The following is a 25304-nucleotide window of genomic DNA, read 5'->3' as shown; positions in this document are numbered from 1 at the left end:
AGTTGGTTTTTTGTTTTTTTTTTTTTTTTTTTTTGGATATTTGTTGGGCCTTCCCGAGTGGCTGTAAAGAAGTTGAAGAAATATGGAAGCCTTCTCTCCTTTCGACATCACCTACCCATGTGTCTTGGAACTCGAGTCACCAGTCTCCCCCGACCCGGATATCATTCTCTAAACCTAGCCTCATAGACAGGCTTTCATGTATCAACACAAGCAACTGAACCGAGTTGTTGACGAGTAGCTTGAACCTTTACTCTTTGAGCTCCGGACAGGCATACGAAGGTGTTTTGACGTGATAATCAACAACTGGTTACTGGAACCAGACGCTTCACCAACTACCTTATGGACACGTTTGTTCAGAATCTAGTTCCGCATCCCCTCACGCCGATAGTCACCTGGCCCCCGCCATGTATCGCAACCGCTCTCATGGAAGGACGCTCCAGACCTTCACGGTCAAGCCAGGGTGTGAAACGGGTCTGTATTACATTCTGGTCGCCAATGTACGAGTCCCATATTGCGTTCCAACACGGCGAGATACACTAATCAAGATGGCTCTATAGCTCGCCCATCGCACGACATGGAAAGATCTGAAAGCATTCGCTTCACAAGCTTGCGAGGTAGACCATGCCGAGGTCTATCCTCCAACATCTGGATTCGTCAGGGTGCGAGGCAGGGCGAACTTTGAGAGGGCATTCAGTAAGCTGGATATTCTTCTTGTACTCGATCATAGCAAGCTCTGACCTATGTTGTGGCAGAATTCCTCGATGGAAATACGCTCGAGTACCGAGCCCTCCAGGCAGACGCCCGGAACTCGAGCCAGCCGACGGTGGTCAAGTTATCACCCAACGATTATCACGCCCTAAGTATTTTGCGGGGAGAGGAAGGGAGATTGTATGTCGACGACGATGAGCCCGGGGTTGAGAGTGATGGCACTGCACCGTTCTCGTTTGCCCATGGCATGGGAGCAACGGTCGGTAGCCCCGGCTCGGATTACAGTCCGCCCTTCCAGATACTCCAACTGGATTCCTGGGGCTATACCACGCAGCGAACCTTCCTCCCTGACAGCCAACAATCCCAAGCCGTCGTCCCGGGCGGGAGTCCTAGCACTCATCACGCCTCTCCGCCAACCCCCGATCTCTCCTTATCCACCCCACAGACGGTGCTCCATGGGACAGCAGTCTACTCTTTATCCATGACGTCTCCCGTGCAAACTCCATATCAACAATTCGACTCTCCTGCGGTCTACTATCCCGCAGAGTCACCGTACGACGCCGGGGGACAGAGCTACTTCTCCCACCCACCCGCGCTGGTAAAACCCGACTACCCTGCCGACGCCACGGCGGATGGCTATTTCAACTATCTTCCAACTCACTTCTCCACCACCCTCTTGATCAGCAGCGGCGGCGGCAGCGCCGACTCTAACAATAACACCTACCTCCTCCAAGAACAACAAACCACAGGCAGCAGGGAGATCCTCATCCTTCACCTCCCAGCCGACTGCCGCTCCGAATCCGCCGTTCTGGACCTCCTCGCCCGCCACGCAGCCGTCACTGTCGCAGGTGCAGGCGTGCGCGAGTCCGTTGAGAGGCTCCACCTGCCCGTCAGCAAGACAGGGCGTCCCCGCGGGACCGCGTACGTCACATTTACTTCACCGGACGCCGCCCTGGCGGCGGTCGAGGCGCTGGACGGAAGGGACGTAAGCGGCAGCGGCAGTAATGGCGTGACGCTCAAGGCCAAGGTTTTGGATCCTTCCGTCGAGGAGGGATCGGGCGGAAGAAGAGGAAGTGGTGGTGGTCGATCTTCATCACACCATCATCAGCGATCTTTGGGCAGCGGCGGCAGCGGCGGTGTTGGGACAGAGAAGGGTGCCGCAGGGGCGCTTGTGAAGAAAGGTTGGTCGTCAAAGGCTGCTGCTTCGTTATCGTCGGTAGCAGTTGGCTCCTCCTCCTCCGGATCATCCTCTGGCCGGAATGAGAAGGGAGAGGAGGATAACAAGGAAAAGAAAAAGAAGGCTAAGGAGGAGCCTCCGGTGATTGTGGATGGGAGTGGAGGACGTGGGAAATTGCACAACGTGGCTACGCCGGTAGTTGTAGACGGCAGTGCACGCAAGAAGGGTTCTTCTGGTGGTGGTGGACGGCGTTGAGGTTGGTGAGATTGGCCGTTGCTGTTTCCGGTGTTTTTGTTTTTTGTCTGGGAGGGGGCGATACGTATGGACACAGAAAAGGCGTTTCAAGAAGGCTCTTATTCTACACATTTGTCGGGATATGATGCTGGTGATGGTAATGTTGACACTCCTTGACAATGATAACTCAGGATACTCGGACTCAAATGTCAATTGTTCCACGAGATATATTATCGTGTCCAAGTAACACAACGACCGCAAGCCTCCGAGGACAAGCCAGTTTAATGGGGAAAGTCTTATCCATTCCTGGAAGACGCCACTCCTTTCGCTACCTATGCAAACCGACAAAAGAAATCCATAGCCCTATTTATTCTGAACCAAACCTCGACACTCCCAGTCTATATCATCCAGCAGTCTAAGCACCAAGTAACCTAAGGAACCCAATTCAACGGCGGGGATTTCTACAGCATCCGCTTCGCCAATGGCAAGTATAGAGATACTAAACCTGGTATCTCACAAACCCACCAACGTCCTCCGCTCCAAAACTTTCCTCTCCTCAGCCGCACAACTAGAGCAGTATTCATCGACCCACTGCCTCAATTCCTCCACGCGCGTCTTCTTGTTTTGCCCATCAGCAGCCTCCTCACCTTCCTCCCCAGCCCGTAAAGGCACCTGCTCCTTGACTCTTCGTTCATACCCACCACCCCGACCACCACCAGCACCACGCTCACCATCATATCTAGCCAACATCTCCTTGGCCAGCTCACACCTCCTCGTCTCGCCGGCGAGCCAGCCCTCCCACTCGGACTGGACCATCTCGCGCTCAACCGTATTGACGACCCGCAGCGCCACGAGCAGGTCGTGCCGGTAGGCGCCCATGCGCTGGCGGACGCGCCGCAGCCGACGCGCCGCCCGCTGGCTGGCCTCCGAGCCGAACGCTTTGTGGCCGTTCTGGAGGATACCGGCGCCGGGAGCGGTAGCATCTTGGGCCGGCGCATCGAGCGAGGTGGCGGTCGCGTTGAGGAGGCTTTGGAAGGTTGTGAAGCTGGTAATCACATGTCCGTTAGCAACCCTCCGTGAACAATGAGAAGGGTGGATCAAGAAAACAAAACTCACCATTGACTTCCTCCATCTATTCCCCAGCTCGCCACCTTCCCCGCCCCAACCGCCTCATCCAAATCCGCCAAATAAATCGCCTTACCCATCATCATATTCGGCCCCACTCCAAGTCGGCGCATGTACTTGGCCGACTTGCGCTCGACCCACCACGTCGCCGTGCCCTGAGACACCACCAACAGATTATACGCGGCGCTGATGGCCAGCATCAGCAAAATGACCCGGTTCGCCGACACGGTGTGGAACAGCTTCCGCGCGCCAGCAAACGCCCACATCATCACGCTCGTGATGGCGCTCTCGAGGAACGAGCGGCCCGTCTCGAGCATCATGTCGGTCAGGGTGCGGGGGCGGATGGCGGTGGCGGGCGAGCCGCCGTCCAAAACCTCCGGCTGGAAGGCGACCACCTGCGTCTGTTGGCCGACGTTTCCGTAGACCTGGATGGCGCGCTTGGTGCGGCTGTGGGGACCGAGGCGGCGGACGTGGTCGGTAGCGGCCTCCGCGAGCTCCTCGGCGTCATTGGCGGCGTCGTCGAGGGCCTGGCGCTGGACCATGTTCTTGGAGAAGGCGGGAGGTGCTTTAGACCAGTCCGCCTTGGTGTAGATGGCCAGCTTGCACTTGGACTTGGCCAGATGGGTGATGACCACCTTGGTGACAAGCTTGAAGGAATCCGAGTGAGGGAGGTGCCAAGGCGTCTTGACGTGCGACACGACGTATGTCATGTGGTCCTTGAACACCTCGATGGTTTGCCAGTCGGACACATCGCCGGGCCGCTGGCGGCCGAGCATGTCAGAGTAGGTGACACGGAATCGGAACTGGCGCCGCATGAGTCCGTGGTCCTGCAGCTCCCAGGGCCCTTGGCTGATATCTTTGGCACCGCGTTCAAAGTAGAGCCTCGGGAAGATGAAGCTGCGGTCGCCAAAGACGACATGGAAGCACGACTTGGCGCTAATCTCGAAGTGCCGTTCCGCCACGGCCGGGCCCATATCAGGCGGCTCGTACGTGACAGGATGTTTCGGGAGCTGGAACTTGTGATGATGGTGATGCAGAGTTCGCTTCCTGCCACCGACGCTGGGATGCGGCGATGTTCTGAACTTGCTGTGCGTTGCCACGTGCAACTGCCGATGGGTCGGCCTGCCAGAATGCGTACCCTCATCAACGGGTGTACTGGTTGACACCTCTTCCCAACTCTCAGCGGTCGGGCTACGCTTATCATCGTCATCATCTTCATCGTCATGCTCCTTAGACAAAGCCGATAAAGCCGAGATGATCTCAGCCGGCTCCATGGGTTCGGCCGCCTGCAGGTCGTCCACCAGCAGGTTGAGGCGGGCCTGGAGGAGCGAGAAGTCCTCCAGGAAGACCTTAATAGTGATCTGGGAGTAAGCAATATCCGGCATGTCGCGGTTGAGGTGCAGGAATATAAAGTCACAATCACGGCCTGGCGCGGATGTGAGTTCCGAGATGCTGTCGAGGTTGATGGCATACGCCACAACCAAGCCCATCGTGTGACCGTAGAAATACATGCGGTCCGGGGTGACAAAGATGCGGCCGTTGCCAGCCATAGTAGCCTCCCTGCCATCCGGAGAGGTGCTGGACCAGGCGGCATTGAAGACCAGCACAGGCAGATCATCAGCCGGGGCCGTCGGGAAGAAGAGTCGGAACTGCGCGTACTGCGCGCGCAGCTCAGGCGGGTAGTTGGGCGGGAAGGTCTTCTCTGCCCGAGCATGCTCTCGGAGCTTGGTGCCAGCATCCGCGCTCATGGTCTTGCGGTGCGACATGGAGGACATGGATGGTGGCTTCTCGACGGTAGGCGTGCGCGGCAGCGCGGCAGTGGCGAAGGGGTCGGCCATGTCGGGCTTGGGAGTGTGTGGGTTGCTGGGGAATGACGGCAAGTAGACGGAGGCATAAGAGCTGCTGCCCCAGAAGTTGGCTGTAGCGGCGCTTGGAAGCGCACGAGTGCTGGTGTTGACGCCGGCGTTGGCGCTCGCAAGGATGGCCGTCTTGCTAAGACTGGTCACCATGGGAGGCCTTGCCAGCGTTACAGGTGCCAGACTCCCGGGACGCTGGTCGAGTAAGGAGGCAGGCACACGCGTGGCGGAGGGCGCATGAGGAGTCGCAGGGGATGAGACTGCAGCAGACGATCCGTAGCCTCCAAGCGTTGTTGGGCCCGTGGTCGCAGGAGAGCCAGAACCATCCGTAGGGACCGCAAAGGATTTACGGTGAAGGTCCAGTTTGTGCATGATACGGGCGGCATGTTCGCGGCCGGACTCTCCTTCTTCACGACCGAGGTGCGTCGTAATAGCTCGGCGCGGCGGCGTGTCGAAGCTCGGTCGGCCCAAAGCGGGATCCTGACTGGGCACGGGGAGTGAAGGCTGCTTTTCCACGCTGCCAGACTCGTCAAGAAGATCGAGGGCTGCCTTGGCAGAAAACTCGGCCATCGACGGCGCGGTGACGGAGAAGGCCGGGTCGGTTCCAGCAGCCTGCGAAGACGGATCACGACCCATACTAGCTTCGATCGCCTTCTTCTTGGCCACCTCGAACACCTCAAGCCACTCGATCAGCTGTGCCTGTGTTTCGGCCTGCAGCAGGATGGTTTGCGTCTTTGTCTTAATCTCAAAACAAAAACGTCGTTCCTCCTGAACCGCGGGACGCGCGCTGCACAGCAACACACCAATCTCATCCCCTTGAACTACACCATTCGGGCCCTGCACCAAGAACCCAAAGACGCCGTCGCGGCAATAGTACCAGCGGCGAACCCAGGTAGGACGCGCAGGTTTTCCCGACAGTACGCGCAAGAATAACCAGCCCTGCTTCTCAGAGACGACGGCACCTGCACCGGCCTGCCCTCCTTTACTGCGCTGCTGCATGTTCAACGGGCCCTTGGAGCCCAAGAAAGGGACGGTCGACACGCTGTAACTCTCCAATTCCCGAGACGGTTGGCACGCGGCCAAGGTGCTGTCATTGATCTCGCGACGGGCAGCAACGAGCTCGCGTTTGAAGAAGCCCTCGGCGATCTCCATTTCCTTTGCCCAGCCACGGATACGTTCGAGCTCGTCGGTGGGCACAGATGGTACTTCAGGGAGGCCTATCGCGGTAGCTCCTGCGCGGTGCATCTCGCGGCCCAAGTCAGCACAGATTGTGACGAGCAGACGGTCCAGGGATGCACGGAGCTGGGGCGCTGCCTGGCAGTAGTCGAGGCTGGCCTTGAGGTAGGCTTTGCGAGTCTCGAACACGGCGAAGGCGTCTTCGCGGAGGGCGCTAGGCTCTTTGGTCTTGCTTTGGGAGGCGTAGCGGGCGAGAGTGGCGTCGAAAGTCTTTTGGGCAGCGTCAAGGGCACGACGGGTCTCGCGGAAAACCTTGAGGTCGACGTTGATGAACTGACGGATCGGCTCGATCGCAGCGGGCTCGAGGCGGCGCACGGAGCCCAGGATGCCTGCCCAGAAGTCGCGGGCAAGATCGTTGGCCCGGCGGAGGGCTGGGAGAGTGTAATCGGCGTCGAGGACGGATGAATCAGCAGGCGAGGTTATCACCGGGGGTGACATGCGGGCGAGGTAGGCCGAGACCGTGTCCTCCAGCGCGAGCACATCGTGCATGAGCTTGGACGCAGTGCGGGTGTAACTATCAAGCCAGCGTTCAATGGCGTCGAGCTGCTCGGCAAAGTGCGTCGCCGTGGCCCGGAAGGTTGGGGAGTCGAGAGCAGCCTCGGTGAGGGCAACGGGAATGACGGGGCCGGCATGGGGAGAGGACGAGGAGGGCTTGGTTGACGGAACCGGCTGGACGGGTGTTGGAGGAGCTAGAGCTCCGGTTTGACCGGTCGACTCGCTCATGACGATGGGGTCCGTCCGGTGGACGGACCGAAGGAATGGTCTGTGTTTCTAAATCTCCACGGTGGGTGGATTCGGGCAGTGCCGGTCGAAGGGTTTGTCGACGACGGCAACTAGAAGGCGGATGGGGGGTCACGAATGGCGGGTTGGGTGTGCAACAGTAGAATGAAAGGCAACCAAGTTCCGGTTCACGGCTTCATTATTACAACAATAATCAGGAGAACGGAGGAGGAATTAAGGATCAGAATATCAACAGGAAACGGTTAAGGGACCCCAACGGCCCGGCGGCGGTCTGGCTTTGTTGGGTAGAATCGGGAGGTTCGGAGATCCGATGCAACAGCTCCAAGCTCGACGACAGGCGGGATGTTGCGTTCAGGCGGATGGACCTGATGGATGACGTTGTTTCATTCCAGCCCAAAGCCTCAGCCCCGGGCGCCAGGATCAGGGGTGTGACGTTGGCGGCGCGGCTCTGCGTAACGGTCCGTATTATAGCGTATTTCACGCCCACCGCCCCGCTGTAATATTACACTTCTATTAAACTCAGGGGGGACGTCCACCATCATCCATCAATCCCCGCCTCACCACACCTCTGGCAGTGTATAAGTCTTGTACACCGTCCTGTCCCGTCCAAGAAGGCAAACCCTTGCCGGAATCTGGCCCCTAATAGTGCTCGCGCTCTCGACTCCCATCTCGATAGGCACAAAGCCAGATAGGTGCGAAAAGGCAAAGCACGCGCTGATGCCCTCGCTGCCACTCCCATCGAGCACTATGACTTCGGGAGACTGCCCTGTCACGTAGTCCTGGTACGGCATAGCATCCGCCTGGTATGCAATGCGCAGGAGAGCCGATTTGGGTTCCGCTAAAGAATGTGATGTTAGCATGTCTGGGCAAGTAGCGGGATGAAGAGAAGGTCAACAAACCTTTCTGACTGCACAGAACCACAAGTGATTCGTCGTCGAGGAATTTCAAATCAATAATAACGACACCTTCGGGAAGTCCAATCCCACAAGCTGTGGTCGAAGAAGTGCCCGATGTGCCGTCACCAAGAGGGACAACGGACCGGAAAATGAACACTACATCACTCAACGTCAGTTTACCCAAGTCCCATGCCGATCTAGGACATGTAATTGGCACGTACGTTGGCTCTTGTCATCCTCTGGTGTCATTGCCGTAAATACCGTGGCTGTCTGGTCCTAGGAATGATGGGTTAGCATCGACTGAACGAAAACGGCCACTCTATAGAACCACAAACATACCTGCTCCCTGGCCGGACCCATCCAGCTGCTATGTCTCCGTATCTTCCTCCCAACGGACAGTTCAGTTACCTGCCCGAACCGTACACGCCGTTTCGCCGCCTCCCCAATACCTTGGGAGACAGCAGCGACTTTTGTGGACAGATAGTTCAGCAGAAATGCCACCCGCGGAAGCACTTTCATGGACGGCCTGCCCGCTTCATGCTCCCGCAATTGCTTGTCCAGGAGATCCAGTAGAGACATCCCAGGAGCAACCAGTCCCTGATCCTTAGCATAGTCCTCTTTGGACACCTCGGAGAAAAACACAGTGAGCGGACTGTTAACGAGGTAGTGCTGGATGTACGTCAGGACTTTGGGGATGTCCAGTGTCGCCTCTTTCTCGGTCAACTCTTCGCTTGCTCCCGAAGATTGCCGGTCAATCTCGAGCCGAAGCCATATCGAGAAGGAGTAAAAATGGTCAAGTTCGTCCATCACCGTCGCCAGTATCTTATGTCCCACCAGAGTCAAGCACGCCACGATGTCGAGGAGCTTGGTGATTTGGGGCTCATCAAAGCCCACCCCTTCCTCAGGGCTGTGAAAGCGTGCGATACCCAGTAGACGGCTGAGCACAACACCACACCGTTCAAGTGCTGGCAAAAAGCTCTGGTGGACCAGGCTGCGGAGAGTCGTGAGACCGGCGACCACAGCCCGTTCCCATCGCTTATAACCCTAGAGAAAAGCAGTCAGATTCCTGTCGTCCCCGAATATGAAGCATCGCCACAGGCACTTACTCGGTCTCCGATAATGTCAACCAGCCATTCCTGCACAGCTGGAAAGAGATGTCCTGTCGCGACCGCGTGATACAGCGCCTGCATGACCGTGAGTTGTCCATTAGGCGCCTTTTTCAAGTCCTCTGCGAGGCTGTTCATGAACCTCCCAGGAAGTTCTCTCGTTGATTGCCACTCGCTGGCCATTTGTTCATGGGTCAGCACCAAGTACCGCACAAGATTGTCCAGCACCGTGGTACGGTTTGTCAGCAAAGCAAGATCGGTGGGCGAGTGGTCTAGGAACCCGAGATGTAGCGGGGCAAGGTACACAGACTCGAGACCATTGCCTTCTTGTGGGCGCAGGAGAAGCATATGGGTTGGTGACTCTGGACGCGAGCTGTGTCCACAAAGCTGGAGCTTCCCGTTGCTTCTGGATGGGCATTCCAAGATCCCGAGGGCAAATCCTCCGTATATGCTGAGATGTATGCCCCCGTCGGCCGTTCCTAGGACCATCACATGAACGTTCTCGACATCCTCAGCCTCGCACGGGAGGAACATAGCCTCCATGGATGTGGTTGAGGTAAACAGATACGAGTCGTCTCTGTTCTCGTCAGACGTTTCCTTCTTCCAGCCAGAGCAAAGGACCGTCAGTACTCACCCAGTCATCCCGGACGAAATCAACGGTGGTAGTTTCGGCAAGGCTGTGTCGATCTCGAGATAGACCAGCTCACGCGGCAGGTCAGGTGCCTTTTTCCCAGGCCCGTCTCCGTCCAACATCAACCGTCTCTCTCCAAGACCGCCTTTGCTGGAAGATGAGCTGGTGGTCCTGGAAATATTCCTCGTCCAAGCCATGAACGAGATCTTGCTGGAGTTCCCACCTTCAGAGATACGGATACGATTTATCGGTTTCCCTCCTTCAAGCCCAATTATCCTCACCACGCCATCGTTCCATGCAACGGCCAGAAGCTCTCCTACATTTGTAGTCAGCAATTCATTCTCAAAAGTTGACTCGACCAACTCCATTTCTTCATCCTCCTTCGCATCTCCGCCATCGACACCAGCACAAACACAAGTAAAAAAAACAGAAAACAAAAAGCAACTCACCATCCCACCTCCACCTCGCCCCTTCAACCACCATCCCACCAGCTCCTCCCATCCCCGGAACACCGCCAACCCTCAACCCTCCCCTCGCCCTCTCCGCATACTTCCACACCAGCCCGGACTCCGATCCGCTTTGGCCGCCTTGACTGGCCCGTCCGCACCGAGAAACATGCACGACCGCACCGCCCTCCCCAACCGTCGCCACGAGATCGATGGCCGGGTTGCACGCGACGTGCATGTCCAGCGGGGAACTCGCCGTTCTGGTTGCAACGGGCGAGGGGAGGGTGGTGGTGCTGTGGAGGGGGAGGGTAGGCAGCGAGGATGGGTCGTCTGGGGTTGACATTGTGATGATGCTCGGAACCTCTTGTTGAGCTTTGAGGCGGTGATTATGATGTTGCTGTCGACTCAGCCTGTCACCGGCTCCCCGAGTAAATATCTTGTAACTGGGTTTTGGTTTCTGGTGGGGTCTTGGAAAATATCTGGCTGGTTGGATGTGCTAGTCCAAGTGATGGCGGCTTGGATGTCGGTGGTGTTTGGAGCAAGATTAAAGATCACATCACGAACTCAAGTGAGGAACGATGGTGAGGACCGAGGGGCCAAGGGTGACGTTGGGTTCTCGGCACAACTTGGAAAAAGTGAGATTATCAAATCGAGTAGCGCTGAAGTCTGGGCTCAAGGTCTCAGAGTGAGCTTGGGTCTCTCGTATGTTTATTCCTGCCGATATGTTTACATGCAAATGCAGGAGAAGTTGAGGTTGGACAGTGTTGGGCGACTGGTGTCTTGCGCAAATAGTAAAATTCGCACTGTGCTTCTCCAGCACCGCTGGCTCAACGCACACGACTAAGACAGTCTCTGCTTGTTTAAGGGACCGCTCTCACTCTTCAACCATGGGTACGGGTATCCATGCCACTCATGCCATTCATTCATGGACCAGCAACTCTACAAGAGAACGTTTTCCCTGCCGCATTGAACCGTGCCGCCCCGCAAATAACAACCCCCCGGCTGCTGGTCTACGACGCCAGCATCCACAACATTTCTAAGTTCCCCTCATGATCTACTCGATTAGGTAAGACTCCGCAACCGACTTGATCTCCTTGGTAAAGGTGACCTCTTCGTTCATCTCGACAAGCTCAACCGAGTGCACCTGTAGATGACCGTCAGTCTGTTGTCTCTGCATGATCGTGAAACAAAAGAAACACTTACATCAATGTCCACAAACGGCGTCGTCTTAGTGAAGCGCACGTGCATAGGGAAGAACTCGTTCTCATCCGATGTCTGCGCCTCAAACTCGAACGACCCACTAGGGTTCTCGTCGCTGACCGTGCCGATGGTCCACTCGAGGTTGTCACCCGACACCTCGTAGTTGGCGTCGAAGGTGGAAACGGACGGCTCAGCACTCGAGAAGGGCACGATAACACTGACATCTTTGAGCGTGTCCCCACCGGTAAGCTCGTACTCGATCGTCAGCGAACAGTTGCCATCTGATCCCCGGTTGACCCAGACAGTGAAGGTGATAGGCAGGATGCTCGTGTCGTCCGTCTTGGGAGCCGCCCGCCACCGCAGCACGCCCACCGCATTGTTAACAGGGAACCCGCGAGCCAGGTTCGCCATCTGGATTGCCTTCGAGCTGTTAAAGGCATTCTTGTCCACGTTGGGATGTGTCCGGAATTGGGCGCCGTGAGTGGGGTTGGCAGTCAAATTAAGCTTGATCCTGGTGAGCGACGGGTCTGACACGCGCAGTGCCAGATCGCCAGAGACGGAGAACGAGCTGAGCCCACCATCTCTCGAGATCTTGGCTGAAATGTTCTCATTAACCGTTACGTGGATGGCATCGCGATCCAGGGTGGTCGAGGCTCGAGGGGCCGGTTCCGAGGCGGCGGCAGTGCTGGCGGTGGGCACAAGGGGCGTGTCTTCCACGGGGCCCAGCTCCGTTTTTACGCGCTCGAAGATATCGGTAGTCTTGGACTTCTTGCCCAGCTGCATGCCCTTTGTTTTTGGTGCCATGAACCTGCTTTGATGTGAGCTTCCCAACTACCCAAGAATGTTGCTACCAGGACTGCATACTTGGCCTTGTTCTTCTCCGCCTCGTAGGTGTCGTATGTTTCCGTAGGGGTTTGCCGTACTGGCGGGGTGTAGGTGGGGTATACAGGCGGCCGATTGATGCCGGCGCGACCGCTCCTGCCGGATTCCTTGCGCTGCATCTCGAGCTGCTTGGCCTTGCGCTTGCGCTCCTCGGTGGCCTCCAGCTCCTTGTTCTGTAGAGGGTGGATTGGTAGTCAGCAATCCAGCCGGTCCAGAGGGCCATTTTATATTGCTGAAAACATACCCGGGCAATGATCTCCTGAATACGCTCCTCGTGGCTCTCCATTTCCAAGAAGGTCCTGATTTGGCTAATAGTCAAATTCTCGCGGTACCCGAGAGTGACGATCTCGTCGAAGGCGCTGATGAGCTCGAAGGCATTGCGGAGGATCTCGCGCTCGTCGAGCGTCTTGCAGCTGCTGGTAACGACCTGGGCGAAGAGGTGGAGGGTGTCGATGTCCTGGAGGATGTTGGACTGCTTGTTGGTGATAAGCACCATGTACAGCTCGTCCAGCGGCTGGTAAACGAAGCGGACATTGTCCTGCTCGACGGTGGTATGCTGGGTACCGGCGCTGGCAGCCTTGGGGAACGATGCGAGCAAAGCCTCGATGCGAGACCGCTTGATGTCGTGGAATGCCCGCGCAAGGACGGCCTTGCCGCCACGCGTGCAAATGGAGGCGGCCAGGACAACCTGGTGGACGAGACTGGCGTCAGCATATATTCTGGCTTGCGAAATAGTGCAGTTATGGGACAGCATACCATTTTGGCCGGGGTTTGGGAGCTAGAGGGAGGGTGGGAGGTTTTGCTCTTGGAGATATTGTGGGAACTTGTGGCCCTCGCTCGACTCCTGGATCGGGTGTTGCTGTCCCAAACTGGTGTTCTTGGTTGGGAATTGGCACAGTGGTGACCTGGCTTTCTGGCGGGCTCCTGCCTAGGAGGGATGGTGGGGCTGACAGCTGCCTGGCACTTCGACCCTCCGACGCGCACGTGCCACCGCAGGTCGTCATTGTCTGGAGCAAAGCAGCACCGCCGCCAAATGCGGCGATCGCTTCTTGACTTGACGCGTTCGTTTTCTTCCAACTCCAACTTCAAAAAAACCATCCATAACATACGACCACACACTCGCCGCCCGCTTCCTGGGTTTTGCGCAGTCTGCGGGCCCCCCTGCGATATCATTTCCATTTTCTGACTACCGTCAAATCTCCCGGATTTTCATTCGGCAGGGTTGAAACCTGCCACGAAGGACGATCTCGGCGCGAACTTTTCACAACGCGGCATGACATCCCCCATCAGCTCGGATTCCCATCGGCCTGATTTTCGACTAGACTGCTCACTCATTTTTATCACTATTTCTGCCCCGCAGTCTGTCCATCAGTTGTTTGGCGTCCACCCACCTGATCAGAGGGAGTCGTCAGACAGTTCTTGGTGCTCACCGTGAGGTGTGCCGATTTTGGCATCCCTCTCACCAGGTCCTCTGGGTCTTTGACGTTATCCTTTCGGAATCCGCGCCTTGCCCTCTGCGCCACCTTCCATTTGGATTTGTTCTCCTCCGCCCTTTGGACCCTGTTCTCGCGGTTCTGTCACCGAAAGTAATACCGAGGACCCAAGTCCAACTTTGATTTCACTGACCAAGCCGATTTTTGATCGTCTGTCGCCATGGAGCAATCAGGGGTATCTTTGGAGACCAATCTCCATCATCAGCTTTACCAAGACGATCAACTTGATTTCGATCCAAATGTTGAGTTCGATGTGGAAGATGCGGAAGCCGTCGATCTTAACCAAGACAAACCATGGGAGAACCACGAGCAAGTCGCCGAGCCGTTGCCCGAAAACTCGACCGCCTCGGTGAATGCAGTCGAGGTTAGCAACGGAGACTATGACGCACTGTCTGCAGTCGAGGACGCTGAACACATTCAAGATGGAGAGGAAGAGGAGGATGCCAATGCTATCGGCGAGGAGACAGGTGCTGAGGCTCAGGAGGAGCAGGATGAGATCGGCTATGAGGATGAAGGATCAGTTACCGGAGAACTTGACGCAACCACAGGCGTCGCAGCAGAGGACGATGTGAACGTCGATTTGGCAGATGACCGTCCCGAGTATCATGAAAGGCAAGACCAACCACCCGACGCCACCGGCGCTGGTGTTGCAATACATGATGCAGCAGATATGTCATGGCAGCATGACGTGAACGCTGGCGACGACGTTGGCGCCAAAGATGAGCCTCTCGAAGCCGAAGACGTTGAAGAACCTGCTGCACAGGCGGAGGCAAATGATGCTCTAGCCGCCGAGAATGTCGAGGGCGATGCTCACCAGACCGAAGTTGACGCCGCTCACTTGGAGCGCTACCTTGACCAGATCATTGAGGACCATTCGCCCCCTCCTCGCAGGATTCCAAACATCGAGGTCATCTACAACGACGAGTATTATTCGTTGTTCGGAACTGAAGATGAGGATCCCAACACCTACTTCCTCTCGGATCCCGATGTTCTTGGAGACTCCTTGTCACAGTTTTTGGCATCTCTTCGAGACGTCGTCTCGGAAGACATAGCGCCGACGGATGAGTTAGTAATTCGTCTTGACGCTCTGGATTTCGAGTTTGGCGAACGGTCGAGCGATAAGTTCCTCAACAGGAGCTTTCACGAAATCCTCGAGTGCCACGAATCACTGACTCGAGTGTCCGGTACTTCGGCGGAGCCTGTTGTCATCCAACTCATTGTGAGGAGGGACACTGAGGAGCATTTTCTTGAACTCCTGAGCCAGGCCGAGCGCGCCAAGAACAGCCCCGAAGAGGACGAGGATTCAGAGATGTCTGACAATGCAGATGAGCACACCCCGGTCTCCGCCTCTGATGACGGCGACGCGGGCGAGGATGGCGTCGATGCTGAGAACCTGGACGAGCATGGTCCGGACGGAGAAGCCGCTGTCACTGATTCTGGCGTGGACCAGGCCGCTCCGGAAGAACCCGCTCTCGAAACTGTCCACGATCATGAAGGCGATCCAGGTGATCAGGCAGAGACCTCGGCCACATCCGTCGTCACAGGAGAGCCCGAGGCAACCCCTGTCGAGACCTACACCGAGGACGATCAAGAACACGCGGAGCCTTCCGAGGAAGCCTCTGGTGGGGTTTCTGTCGAGGGTCAAGCATGGGAGGAACCAGAGCCAGACCCATTGGGCGATTCGACGGATGTGCAGCACGTGGAGGTCGCTGAGGACAGCTACGTTGAGCAAGATGACCATGAGGAGACAGGCGAGGAGCCTCGCTGGAACGATCAAGAGGTCGAGGATCATACGGAATTTGCTGAGCATGATATTCACCTGGAAGTTTCTGAACAACAAGACGAGCCAGACCAGCAACAGGAGCCAGGTTCGCCCCTCGAATCAACACACCTCAATGCGGCGGACGAGGCGACCAACCATGGAGATGGTGAGCCAGAGGAGGATGAGGGCCAACATGGTAATTTCCCCTTTCCGTTTGCAGGATCTGTTTCCGACCTTTCCGCAACCTTCACTCTGGGGATGGCGCAAAGTACATCCTTCTCAGAAGGCGGGTCGATCAACCACACGATGAATGGCTCTTTGCCGATGGAAGACCCAATCAACATGCAGCCAGCTCCCAGAAAGCCCGAGTGGGCCTTGGGGGACATGACGAACTCGGTGGCATTGCAAAACGACAACATCGATTTTGAACTTGACATGGATGCTGACGAGGTTCCTGATCAAGACGACGACCTCATCCTTGCTTTTGACGAAGAACCCAACCATCAGACCGGTTCTCAAGATGAGGATGAGCATGAAGGGGATGGCATAGCCTACAGCGCCGAGGACGATTCAGTTGAAGTCGATGAGGATACGCACGAGCAGGGCACGGTCGGCATGGAATTCGAACTTCGCCATGAGATTGACGATGGGACCGCCCCAATCACAACTGCGACCGAAACCCAATCTATCCACACGAGCACAACCATTAACGGTGACGAAATTGACTATGACGAGGAAGACGTTGCGCAGTCGGTGCCGACGGAAAACGGCGAGCAGCAGTTCACCGCCCCTTCAGAGGTCGACAACGACGAAATCGGTTGGGATAACGACGACGATGAAACGGAGCAGACACCGGCGGAGCATGACAATGCTGTCGAAATCGAGTTCTCGACGGCCGCGCCTCAAAGCCCGCCTAGCGGATCCAGTAAACGAACCAGGCCTGACGAACCTGAGGGTCTTGCCGAAGAGACCGGTATGCTCGAGTCCCGACAAAAGAGGGCCCGCTTGCTCTAACAGCCAACGCAGACCACAAGCGTCGTCGGACTTGATCGGTAGATCCGTCGCAGTACACCTCAGATCCTCTTGGGCAACACAATGGCTGTAGTTCAGCCTAGCGCCAACGACAACCCCTTTGTCGACCCTCCCTGACCCTTTCCGGACTTTTCAGCTCTACTTACCAAGGTAACATGTGATATGCCCGCCACCATATGGGCATCTTGAAAGGTAGGTCGTGATGCGAGCTTCCCGGCGGACGACATCGATACCTTGTGGGCAAGATTCCTTCTGGCGATTCGACCGTGCCAGGATGTGATACCCAATGGCGAAAAGATCACACGATGGCCAGCTTGAATTCCAAGTCGATGTCAACCGCAGTTTTAGTTCTTGTACGGCATATTTAATTACCCCCTTTTCCTATTTCGCTTCAAACCCTTCTTCCCCTTGTATCATTTTCGGTTCTTTGGAGTTTGGGGGTGTGGAAAAGGTTCACGGGCATGGAATATCCGGGGTTTGGGATTTCTGTCTCGGGAAAGATGGTGTCGGGCAACTGAAGTCCAAGAGACTGGTCAGTTGCGGGATGATAAGAGTCGGTGTTTCTTAAAGCTCCTTCTCTCATCCCACAACCAAGCCCTTTGGCGATTATCAATGGTTTCAGTCGTCCTGATGGACTGACTGTCCAGCCGGCGGTCTTGTGCTGGAACCAGCATCTTCCAGGCGGCACAAACTGGACAGGAAGGTCTTGTTATTTAGATATCTTGTTTCCCTCCTCGCCACTTGACAGCGTTGATGTTGCCCCTTCTGCTTCACTTCCTCAACTCACTACCCCTTTTTGGTAGACGTTCTTGTGGTGGCTGCAGAGGATAGGAAAAGCATGTCACACAGGATGGGCTAGCGAGGGTTTCTGGGTGGCTTGAGCCGAGTTGAGTTGATTTGGAGAGCTGTGAAAGAGTGTGTGATCGCGCGATATGTCAGAGCAGCATGGAGAGACGCGATGGTATGGTTTGCTGCACAGGTGCCTTGGCCACCCCGTCTCTTTGCTGTTTTCTATGAGCCTCGATAGGTAGCGTGAGGTCTATGGTGCACTAGGAATATAATCTCAGAATTTGCGGAGCAACTGAGGAGAGCTTCCTCGTGCTCAACTCTCGAGGCCAAGGGTTTCTTGGGTGAGCTTGGCGTTTCCCTTCCGACGACGACCTAGGTTTGAGGTTTAAGCCCTATGAAGTCTGTTTCTCCTGACAAGCAAGGGGTGGAAGCAGCTTGATTCAAACAAACCAATCTCTTGGCATCAAACACGTGCAGGTTCGTGGGCAGCGGAGCCGTGCCTGAAACGGGTGCACGGGTTCAAGTTCCCGGATCGACGACAAGGACGACGGGGGCAAACACTGTACGGAGTTCTGGGCCTCACGGCGCGTACTCGGTACATACACCGGCGGCCTGGAACCTGCCAACAACGTTTTGCCATCGCCTCACAGAGCCTAGGACCTACCAGGAAGCCGACGGTCAGTAGGTCGTACAAGATCAAAGCGCAAGACAGGACAAACGATGCAACACCCCTGAGAAGATGCATCGAGAGGTGACGTATGCTCTTATTCATATCCTTTCTCGCGGGCGATGTGGAATTGGGAAGGCTGTTGATTTGGATTCTCAACAACGCATCCTGGAAGTGAAAACATGCCAGGTCGAGTCCGGGGTGTGCTTCCCAATCCAAACCATCAACATCAAACTCAGGTTGAGTTCTCATCTTGTCAACCAGCAAGTCCCCGTGGTTGCCAAAAGTGTGGTTCCCAGACATGTACTCTCCATGAACTCTTTGTTTAAGTCGTTAGTCGCCAATATCGATTTTGCATACAAAAATCTGGCCTGCACTAACAAATGGTACTTTTGGAGATCTTGCTGGGCTCCTTCCTCAAGACATACATGTTCCTTTCCTCTCCAAATAGTAACTATCTTACATGCAAACTTCCTCAACTCGAGTGATCCTAGTCTTTGAAGTATTGAGGCTGACGTGGCCCTCAACAAAGCATGTGGATTTCACGGCAGCCGAGGGCAAGAATCAAACGAGACCGGTTGGACTGTGGCACGGGACCTGCTTTAGCGTACCGGAATTCGAGTCCCTTGTTTTCAACAGCCAGATCCAACAGATGAAGGATCAGATCTCGAGATTAGCAAAGACTGGGCGGAGGATCGTGGGGTTAAATGAGATGCTTGGCTTTGATATTTTCTCGTGTACCGTGTAGGGCCAACATCAAACTCGGGTCCAGAGCATTTCTTTGAGTACGTAGCCTGGCATCTCGTCGCCGCTGACTAAGACGATGGATCCTGAAAACCCAGGTTTGAACACGATGTCACGGTTCCGGGCTGCGAGGATCCATCAATGTCATCCCATGTGACGTTCAGGGTTCTCCATGCCCGGCGTTGCCCGTGGTTGGGAGGCGTTGGAATTGTCGATTCGTGGCCTCTTGGCCAAACGAGGACTCATCTCCTTTGGGATCACGGGGGTCGAGATTGGTGGCTGAGGGGCACCGTTTGAATGAGGGATTGGCGCCCGGCCAAGAGATGTGAGAGTGGCTTGCCAGGGCTGTTTTGCTCCAATCACCCGCAGCTCTCAGGGCCTGCCCAGGCCTTGGGAGGTGGAAGTGGAAGGTTTCGGCGGAAGCCCGCCAGGGGTCCCGGCTGCGACAGGGGTTGCTCGTGATTCTTGAAACCGCCGCCCGTCCCCAGACTTGCCCTTTCGCTCCACGCCCAGCCCAAGCAGGGGTCTCCTCCAAAAGAACAAACGAAAGACTTCTCGTCGTCGCCGTCGGCACGCCACGCTTCCTTTGCGATCTTCCCCCTTTGGAGCTTGTTGGAGTTGGAGTTGCGCATCGCGATCGAGAGGCATCTGGATTTTTTTTCCTTTATTTTTATTTTCTCTTTTTTTTTTTTTTTTCGCAGGGACGACGTCGACGAACGGACGAGGCAGCTCCGAACTCTCACATAATCAGCCCGAGTCTGCTGAACTCAGGGCAACGTCAACGACCACCCACCACGCAAGCAACATCCCGCGAACAAGGGAGGGCCCTGGACCCAACATCGAACGCAAACCACAGAAAAAAAACCACTTGTGACGGACCCGGTCGACGAGAGAGATCGAGAGAAAAAAAGAGAGACGAAGAATATCAACAGACGAGGACCACACACGAAGCGCCGGCCACAATTGGCATTCTTGCGAATGCATCTTTAGCGACTCGACGCGCTGAATTCCACCTACCCTCGTTGTCCTCCTGAAGGACTTTCAACTCCGTTCCACGGCTTGACTCGCCTGGCGCGAGCGTCGCTGCCCCTCCCTCTTGTCTCTCCCACCCTCGTTCGAACCCCTCGAACCCCTCAGATCGGGCAGCGCCATCGTTTGCTTGCCCGCCGCACTCGTTTTCTCTACCGCCAACTTCCGTTGTCGCACAGCTGGTGCTGAGGGAGACACAATGCTAGAAGACAAGTATGGGTTTTCTCCCGGTGTAGGAGTCGCTGGCGCGCGCTCCCTATGTGGGGGGTTGCTGACATCACGCCCTTTGCAGATATATCGGACTGGCGCTGGCCATGTCCTCAAGTTTAGCCATTGGTAAGCGCATTCGCTCTCTGTTGCTCCGGCGCATAGGAATCAGTCGCTAACAGTGCGGCCTCCAGGCACAAGTTTCGTCATCACCAAGAAAGTAAGGAACAGCCCCTCCGCCAACGAGATGTGAACCGCGCGTCCACAACGCTGGACCTTGCTGTCGCAAGAAAAAGACAATTGTGCTGATCGGGACTTCTGCGATATCAGGGATTGATGCATGCCGAGGAGCGTCATGGCTTCGAGGGTGACGGGTTTGTATATCTGAAGAGCCCTATGTGGTGGGCTGGCATCATCTGCTGTACGTGCGCCCTGTTGCTTGACCCCTTCCCCAGGCAGTAGACAACGGCATGTACTGACGACGCTATGCGCAGTGGTTTGCGGAGAAATCTTCAACTTCGCCGCATATGCCTTCGCCCCGGCCATCTTGGTCACGCCATTGGGTGCGCTATCAGTATTGATAGGTGCTGTGCTAGGCGCATACTTCCTCAAGGAGGAATTGGGGACGTTGGGCAAGCTGGGGAGTGCTATGTGTCTGATCGGGGCCGTCATCATCGTCCTGCATGCGCCACCAGACAAGGAGATTGACACGATCGACGAGATCCTCAACTATGCGATACAACCGGGTATGTTGCCTGATGCGTGGAGGGGTTCATTGGCCTCTATTTCTCCGATGCACTTGAGTAGCTAACGACGTTTCCAGGGTTCTTGTTCTACTCCCTTGTGGTCTGCATCTTCGCCGGCGTTATGATCTACAAGGTCACTCCGAAGTACGGCAAAAAGAACCCGCTCGTCTATCTCAGCATTTGCTCGACTGTTGGCTCGATCTCGGTCATGGCTGTCAAGGCATTCGGCATCGCGCTGAAGTTGACGTTCGCCGGCCACAACCAGTTCACTCATCCCTCGACTTATGTCTTCATGATCATCACTGCCGTCTGCATCCTGACCCAGATGAACTATTTCAACAAGGCGCTCAGCCAGTTCCCCACCAACATGTACGTTTCTCCGCTGTGTTGCCCATTGACTTCTGGATCCTCTTGCTGACCTAATCTAGCGTCAACCCTCTCTACTACGTCACATTCACCACGGCCACCATCGTGGCCTCTTTCATCTTCTTCCGGGGCTTCAACACAACCGACATCGTCAACATTTTGTCCCTCCTTTGTGGCTTCCTCGTCACCTTCACGGGCGTCTACTTGCTGAACCTCAGCCGTACCGATCCTGACGGCACCCGCACCCTGGCTCGCCGCGCCCACGGCGATACTATGACTGGCACCGACATGGTCTCCAGCATTCAGACGCGCATGAGCATGGAAGCCCGTCGGTCTCTCTCGCACCGCCGCATCAGCACGGGTAGCGCCCGCGCGGGCGACCGCGAGGGCCTCATGCGCGCCTACGATGAGGAGGCCGGGTTCGGCCTGACGGACCTCGCGGAAGACACGGACGAGGAGGACCAGGATGATGATCCCCGCTCCCCCATGATTCCGGCCTTCCCGAAGTCGAACGGCCACGCCCAACTGAACGGACCTGCGTCTCCGGCTCTTGGGACGAGCGGCTCCGGGGCGAACGGGGGTCGTCTTTTGGTAGCCAAGCATGGGAAGAGTGGCGAGTCAATAGAGATGCAGAATCGCAGGTCAGGAGATAGGAGGTGATGATACGGGATGGCTGGGAGCCTCAGTTTGTTTTTTATCCGTTTCTCTGTTCATCTTTTGTACTTTTTTGATCCTAAGATATCTCTGTGGTTCGCGAGGTTCCAGATGTGGTGGTTGTACTGCTGTGTAGCGGTAGGGCTGTTTTTTGTTTGGAACTGGGAAAACCTGGAAGTTGGGCTGGTTGGTTCGTTACAACAAGAAACATGTAGACGGCGTCGGTTGGGCGGCGGGGATGTGCGTATATCATCATCAGTTTTCTGTCTTTTGGTCGGCTTTGGCGAGGCCGAATTCTCCTCACCCAAATGTTGTTTCTTTCCTACGTACTCATTCAATGTTTTTCTGATTTTTCTTCCTGTTCATGACGTGGAACGAACGGCACATCAACCGCGCTACTCGATGAATAATACCCCGACGTCCTTCTCCAGGACACCTTCTCTCTCTTATTAATAAAGTCCTGGGATGTCTCATCTCGTTCCACTTCTTGAGCGTGCCGAAAGAAAAGTTAGGTTGGTAAGGTAGGCAAGGAGTGAGAACAGAGTAAGAGGGAGGAAACTGTCTGTCGAGGTGGGGGGAGGGGGCTTATAGGTTTTCGTGCCCTCCTAATTGGATCAGTATTTTGTCCCTTCCATAAACCCCTTCTCTACGATGTTATATCTGAGCAGCAGCCTAGGTACACAGCGCGCGCAGAGCGGGAGGAAGACCTTCATATCTGTCTGATGGCAGTGGCATGTTGAAGATGGAAAGCGTCAGGGAGCCCAGGATGAGTCTGCCCTGACATGAACCTCGACCGTCCCTTTCCGCTTACGGACGCCGTTGCTAAGAGATCTGACGGGAGCAGCCTAGAACCTCAGTGCCTGTGGTTGTCTCGTGACCTGCCCTCGAGGGCAGGCCTGAGTGTGAGTGGAGGTGGCGGGTAAGGTACTAGCCCAGTGTGTGCCCCTTCTTGATGATGAGAAAATGCCCGTGGAGCGGATGATGGTATGGTACAACGGGGGAATTGCCCTAGATAAGGTGGGTAGGAGACCGCACACCTTAACTTCTTCCCATGGGTCCGACGCCTTTGCTCAGGTCCACGGCGCTTCAATCACTCAATGCCTTCACATCGGATACCCAACATGGCACCCTTCAACCTGGAAGACACTGCCCATCCGAAGTTCCAGTTTGCCTCCCATCTTTACGGGCTCCCCTCTGCCTGCAACTTCCATCCCTTGTCCGGTAGAGGCTGGAACTCCTGAGCACAACATCAATCTGCAAAGTGAGGTCCGTTAAGCACCATAGCAGTTCTTTCCTCATTTGTCCCAAGTCACCTTGTGATTCATTAAGGCCGTCGTGCATCCACTGCTCTCTAGAATTTGCAGTTGTTGCCAGGTCTCACGTCAAAAGTCGGAGTGCCCTGGTCGAATGAGAATGTAGATATGCGGCTACCCAAGCTAACCATACGAAGAAGAGACATTGTCATTTTTACTCACAGATGTGAACATCGAGTCGGGTTAGGTCCTCCATGCCTTAGTGACCGAAACAAGCGTCATGAGAAGAGCGTAGACGGAGAGACACTGGGAGGACTGAACAGTTTGACCGTGAAGAAGTTTTCTCTTCGCGGAGAATCACGCCGCCAGAAGAGCACACCGGCCTTGGAGTCTGGCCTCTGGGAAGCTGCTTTTTCCAAGGTCAACAACATTCACATCACACAGCACAAGATGGGCACGTTCAAATCTTCATTTCCCCAGCCGAGTCCAGGGTATCCGATTTTTCATTCACCGGGTTGCCTGGATAGCTACACAACCGCCCTTCCCCATAGCACCGTCCGTCCGTTTTTCCCATTCCGCAGACTCAATGCACAAATGCTCAAAGTTTGACGCCGAAACTTGGTTCCCATTTCACCACACTAAAACCCTAGAGCCAAGCGGTGTGGCGTGCCGCTCGAAAAGAAAACCCCTCCTCGCGGCCAGGGAATCGCCGGTCCTATGTTTTGCGATTTACCACGAGGCAGTGCCATTGCCCTCCACGCTGTCAGTACCGGCGGCACCAGCAGCATCGGGAAGAGCAGCCTCCCAGCCCGCGTCAGTAGCCGGGGCACCAGCCTCCCAATTGTTACCACCAGCAGCCTTCAGAGGGCCGTCGTCCCTGGCACGAGAAGCCACATCACCCGAGTCGTTACGCTCCTATTGCTCGACCGGGGCGGGCTCCTCACCAGCAGCTTCCTCCTCAGCACGGGCAGCCTCAGCAGCAGCCGCGGCAGCGGCGGCCTTAGCGCCGTAGTCCTGGCTCATGGGCTGCACAACGGGGGTCTCCTCCTTGGGCTCAATGATGGTGACGGCATCCGGGAGAGACTTCTGGGGGCCGGCCTTGCCGTCGGGGTCGCTGCCGCGCATGATCTTGACCTTGATACCAAGCACACCCTGGCGGAGCAGGACATGGCGAGTGGCGCTGTCGATGAAGTCCTTGGCGGGCTGGCCGGAGTGGATCATGAAGCCGTCGGTGAACTTCATGCTCTTGGCGCGGGCGGCACGGAGCTTGCCAGAAACGACGACCTCGCAGCCCTTGGCGCCCGACTCCATGATGAAGCGCAGGACACCGTAGCAGGCACGGCGAACGGCCAGGCCGTTGAGGAGCTTGTAGCGGAGAGACTCGCACTGAGCGACGGCCGAGAGACCGCGGTTCTGGACCTTGGCGGCATAGAGGGAGACGGAGTTCTCGGGGAACTTGAAGCGCTTCTGGATGAGGCTGGTGAGCTCGCGGATGCGGCGGCCCTGCTCGCCGAGGACCTCCTGGGTGTGGGTGGCGCGGATGATGATGTCGGTGACGGTCGGAGTGACGCGGACCTCGACGCCCGAGTAGCCCTCCTCGGCCAGCTCACGCTGGAAGAACTCATTCAGCTCGGCGTAGAAGACGCCATCGGCGACGAACTTTCTCCGCTTGGAGCTGCAGGACGAGAGTCAAGTCAGCCATGTGGACTTTTCGAGTCGGGAACACCAGCAGCAGAAGAAGAAGCCAGCAGGTTCCGAAGGAGCTGGTTTCGGCTGGCCATTCGCAAAACGACGGGGGCTCTGGGCTTACATCTGAGTGCCGGGAACAGCCATGATTGCGGTTTGGCGATTGAGTTTCCTCTCTCGACTGGAGTTGTTGCAGAGGTTGAGGCTGTCGTCGCGATGTGCACCACCCGCCGGGACGATTTTTCGGATTGGGGAAATTCGACCTTCACAGGGCTTTTTGCGAATTCTTGGTGGGCTGTGAGAATGGTTTCTGTTTTGGGAAGGGAAGTGGAGTAGGGTTTTCTGGGGCCAATGGCCTTACGCCAAGGTGGGGGAGGGGTGTTATCTCTACTTATCGGGAACCAGCGGGGGGTGGCTGCAACCTTAGCGATGGGATGGGAAGGTGGGGCAGCGTCAACGTCAGGCCTGCCGTCAGCTTGTGTTGACCACCTCGAGCCAAGCAAGCACCAGGCTAGGATCAAGGTCTTGTGATTCCATCGTCGCGTCTTCAGCGGTTTCCTTTCCTTTGAGCGTCTGTTTCTCTCGTCGAAAATACACCCACTTGAAGAGTTTGGGCTCTGTTTGCATCGCTCATTCTT

The 25304-nt window shown here is 56.1% G+C and overlaps 9 protein-coding genes across 9 annotated transcripts; 4 read left to right on the top strand and 5 right to left on the bottom strand.

Moving 5' to 3' along the window:
* Positions 1–404: 404 nt before the first annotated feature.
* Positions 405–2140, top strand: VTJ04DRAFT_1207 (uncharacterized protein; the record flags this gene model as incomplete). Its single annotated transcript, XM_069358870.1, has 3 exons — positions 405–497; positions 558–693; positions 753–2140. The coding sequence occupies 3 exons, from the start codon at positions 405–407 to the stop codon at positions 2138–2140; spliced, it is 1617 nt and encodes a 538-aa protein (XP_069223816.1).
* Positions 2141–2632: 492 nt separating this feature from the next.
* VTJ04DRAFT_1206 (uncharacterized protein) lies at positions 2633–7059 on the bottom strand (the record flags this gene model as incomplete). The annotated part of the gene is made up of 2 exons (XM_069358869.1): positions 2633–3164; positions 3236–7059. 2 exons carry the CDS (start codon positions 7057–7059, stop codon positions 2633–2635), a joined length of 4356 nt encoding a protein of 1451 aa, XP_069223815.1.
* A 48-nt stretch (positions 7060–7107) lies between these two features.
* On the bottom strand, positions 7108–10499 carry VTJ04DRAFT_1205 (uncharacterized protein; the record flags this gene model as incomplete). Its single annotated transcript, XM_069358868.1, has 9 exons — positions 7108–7169; positions 7318–7525; positions 7644–7915; positions 7977–8129; positions 8195–8249; positions 8313–9017; positions 9080–9656; positions 9714–10026; positions 10160–10499. The coding sequence occupies 9 exons, from the start codon at positions 10497–10499 to the stop codon at positions 7108–7110; spliced, it is 2685 nt and encodes an 894-aa protein (XP_069223814.1).
* Positions 10500–11210: 711 nt separating this feature from the next.
* VTJ04DRAFT_1204 (uncharacterized protein) lies at positions 11211–12997 on the bottom strand (the record flags this gene model as incomplete). Its single annotated transcript, XM_069358867.1, has 5 exons — positions 11211–11300; positions 11360–12164; positions 12221–12411; positions 12483–12926; positions 12995–12997. 5 exons carry the CDS (start codon positions 12995–12997, stop codon positions 11211–11213), a joined length of 1533 nt encoding a protein of 510 aa, XP_069223813.1.
* Positions 12998–13891: 894 nt separating this feature from the next.
* On the top strand, positions 13892–16542 carry VTJ04DRAFT_1203 (uncharacterized protein; the record flags this gene model as incomplete). Its single annotated transcript, XM_069358866.1, has 3 exons — positions 13892–15689; positions 15957–16466; positions 16520–16542. 3 exons carry the CDS (start codon positions 13892–13894, stop codon positions 16540–16542), a joined length of 2331 nt encoding a protein of 776 aa, XP_069223812.1.
* Positions 16543–16811: 269 nt separating this feature from the next.
* VTJ04DRAFT_1202 (uncharacterized protein) lies at positions 16812–17328 on the top strand (the record flags this gene model as incomplete). The annotated part of the gene is made up of 2 exons (XM_069358865.1): positions 16812–17057; positions 17173–17328. The coding sequence occupies 2 exons, from the start codon at positions 16812–16814 to the stop codon at positions 17326–17328; spliced, it is 402 nt and encodes a 133-aa protein (XP_069223811.1).
* Positions 17329–19084: 1756 nt separating this feature from the next.
* VTJ04DRAFT_1201 (uncharacterized protein) lies at positions 19085–19357 on the bottom strand (the record flags this gene model as incomplete). The annotated part of the gene is made up of 1 exon (XM_069358864.1): positions 19085–19357. The coding sequence occupies one exon, from the start codon at positions 19355–19357 to the stop codon at positions 19085–19087; it is 273 nt and encodes a 90-aa protein (XP_069223810.1).
* A 596-nt stretch (positions 19358–19953) lies between these two features.
* VTJ04DRAFT_1200 (uncharacterized protein) lies at positions 19954–21733 on the top strand (the record flags this gene model as incomplete). Its single annotated transcript, XM_069358863.1, has 7 exons — positions 19954–19967; positions 20047–20090; positions 20156–20181; positions 20292–20382; positions 20456–20707; positions 20785–21076; positions 21136–21733. The coding sequence occupies 7 exons, from the start codon at positions 19954–19956 to the stop codon at positions 21731–21733; spliced, it is 1317 nt and encodes a 438-aa protein (XP_069223809.1).
* Positions 21734–23895: 2162 nt separating this feature from the next.
* Positions 23896–24813, bottom strand: VTJ04DRAFT_1199 (40S ribosomal protein uS3; the record flags this gene model as incomplete). The annotated part of the gene is made up of 2 exons (XM_069358860.1): positions 23896–24655; positions 24791–24813. The coding sequence occupies 2 exons, from the start codon at positions 24811–24813 to the stop codon at positions 23896–23898; spliced, it is 783 nt and encodes a 260-aa protein (XP_069223808.1).
* Positions 24814–25304: the final 491 nt, after the last annotated feature.

Source organism: Mycothermus thermophilus, assembly GCF_041956435.1.
Source record: "Mycothermus thermophilus strain CBS 625.91 unplaced genomic scaffold VTJ04scaffold_1, whole genome shotgun sequence".
Taxonomy (NCBI): domain Eukaryota; kingdom Fungi; phylum Ascomycota; class Sordariomycetes; order Sordariales; family Chaetomiaceae; genus Mycothermus; species Mycothermus thermophilus.
Note: the sequence above shows the minus strand (reverse complement) of the source record. Positions and strands in the feature narration are given on the sequence as shown.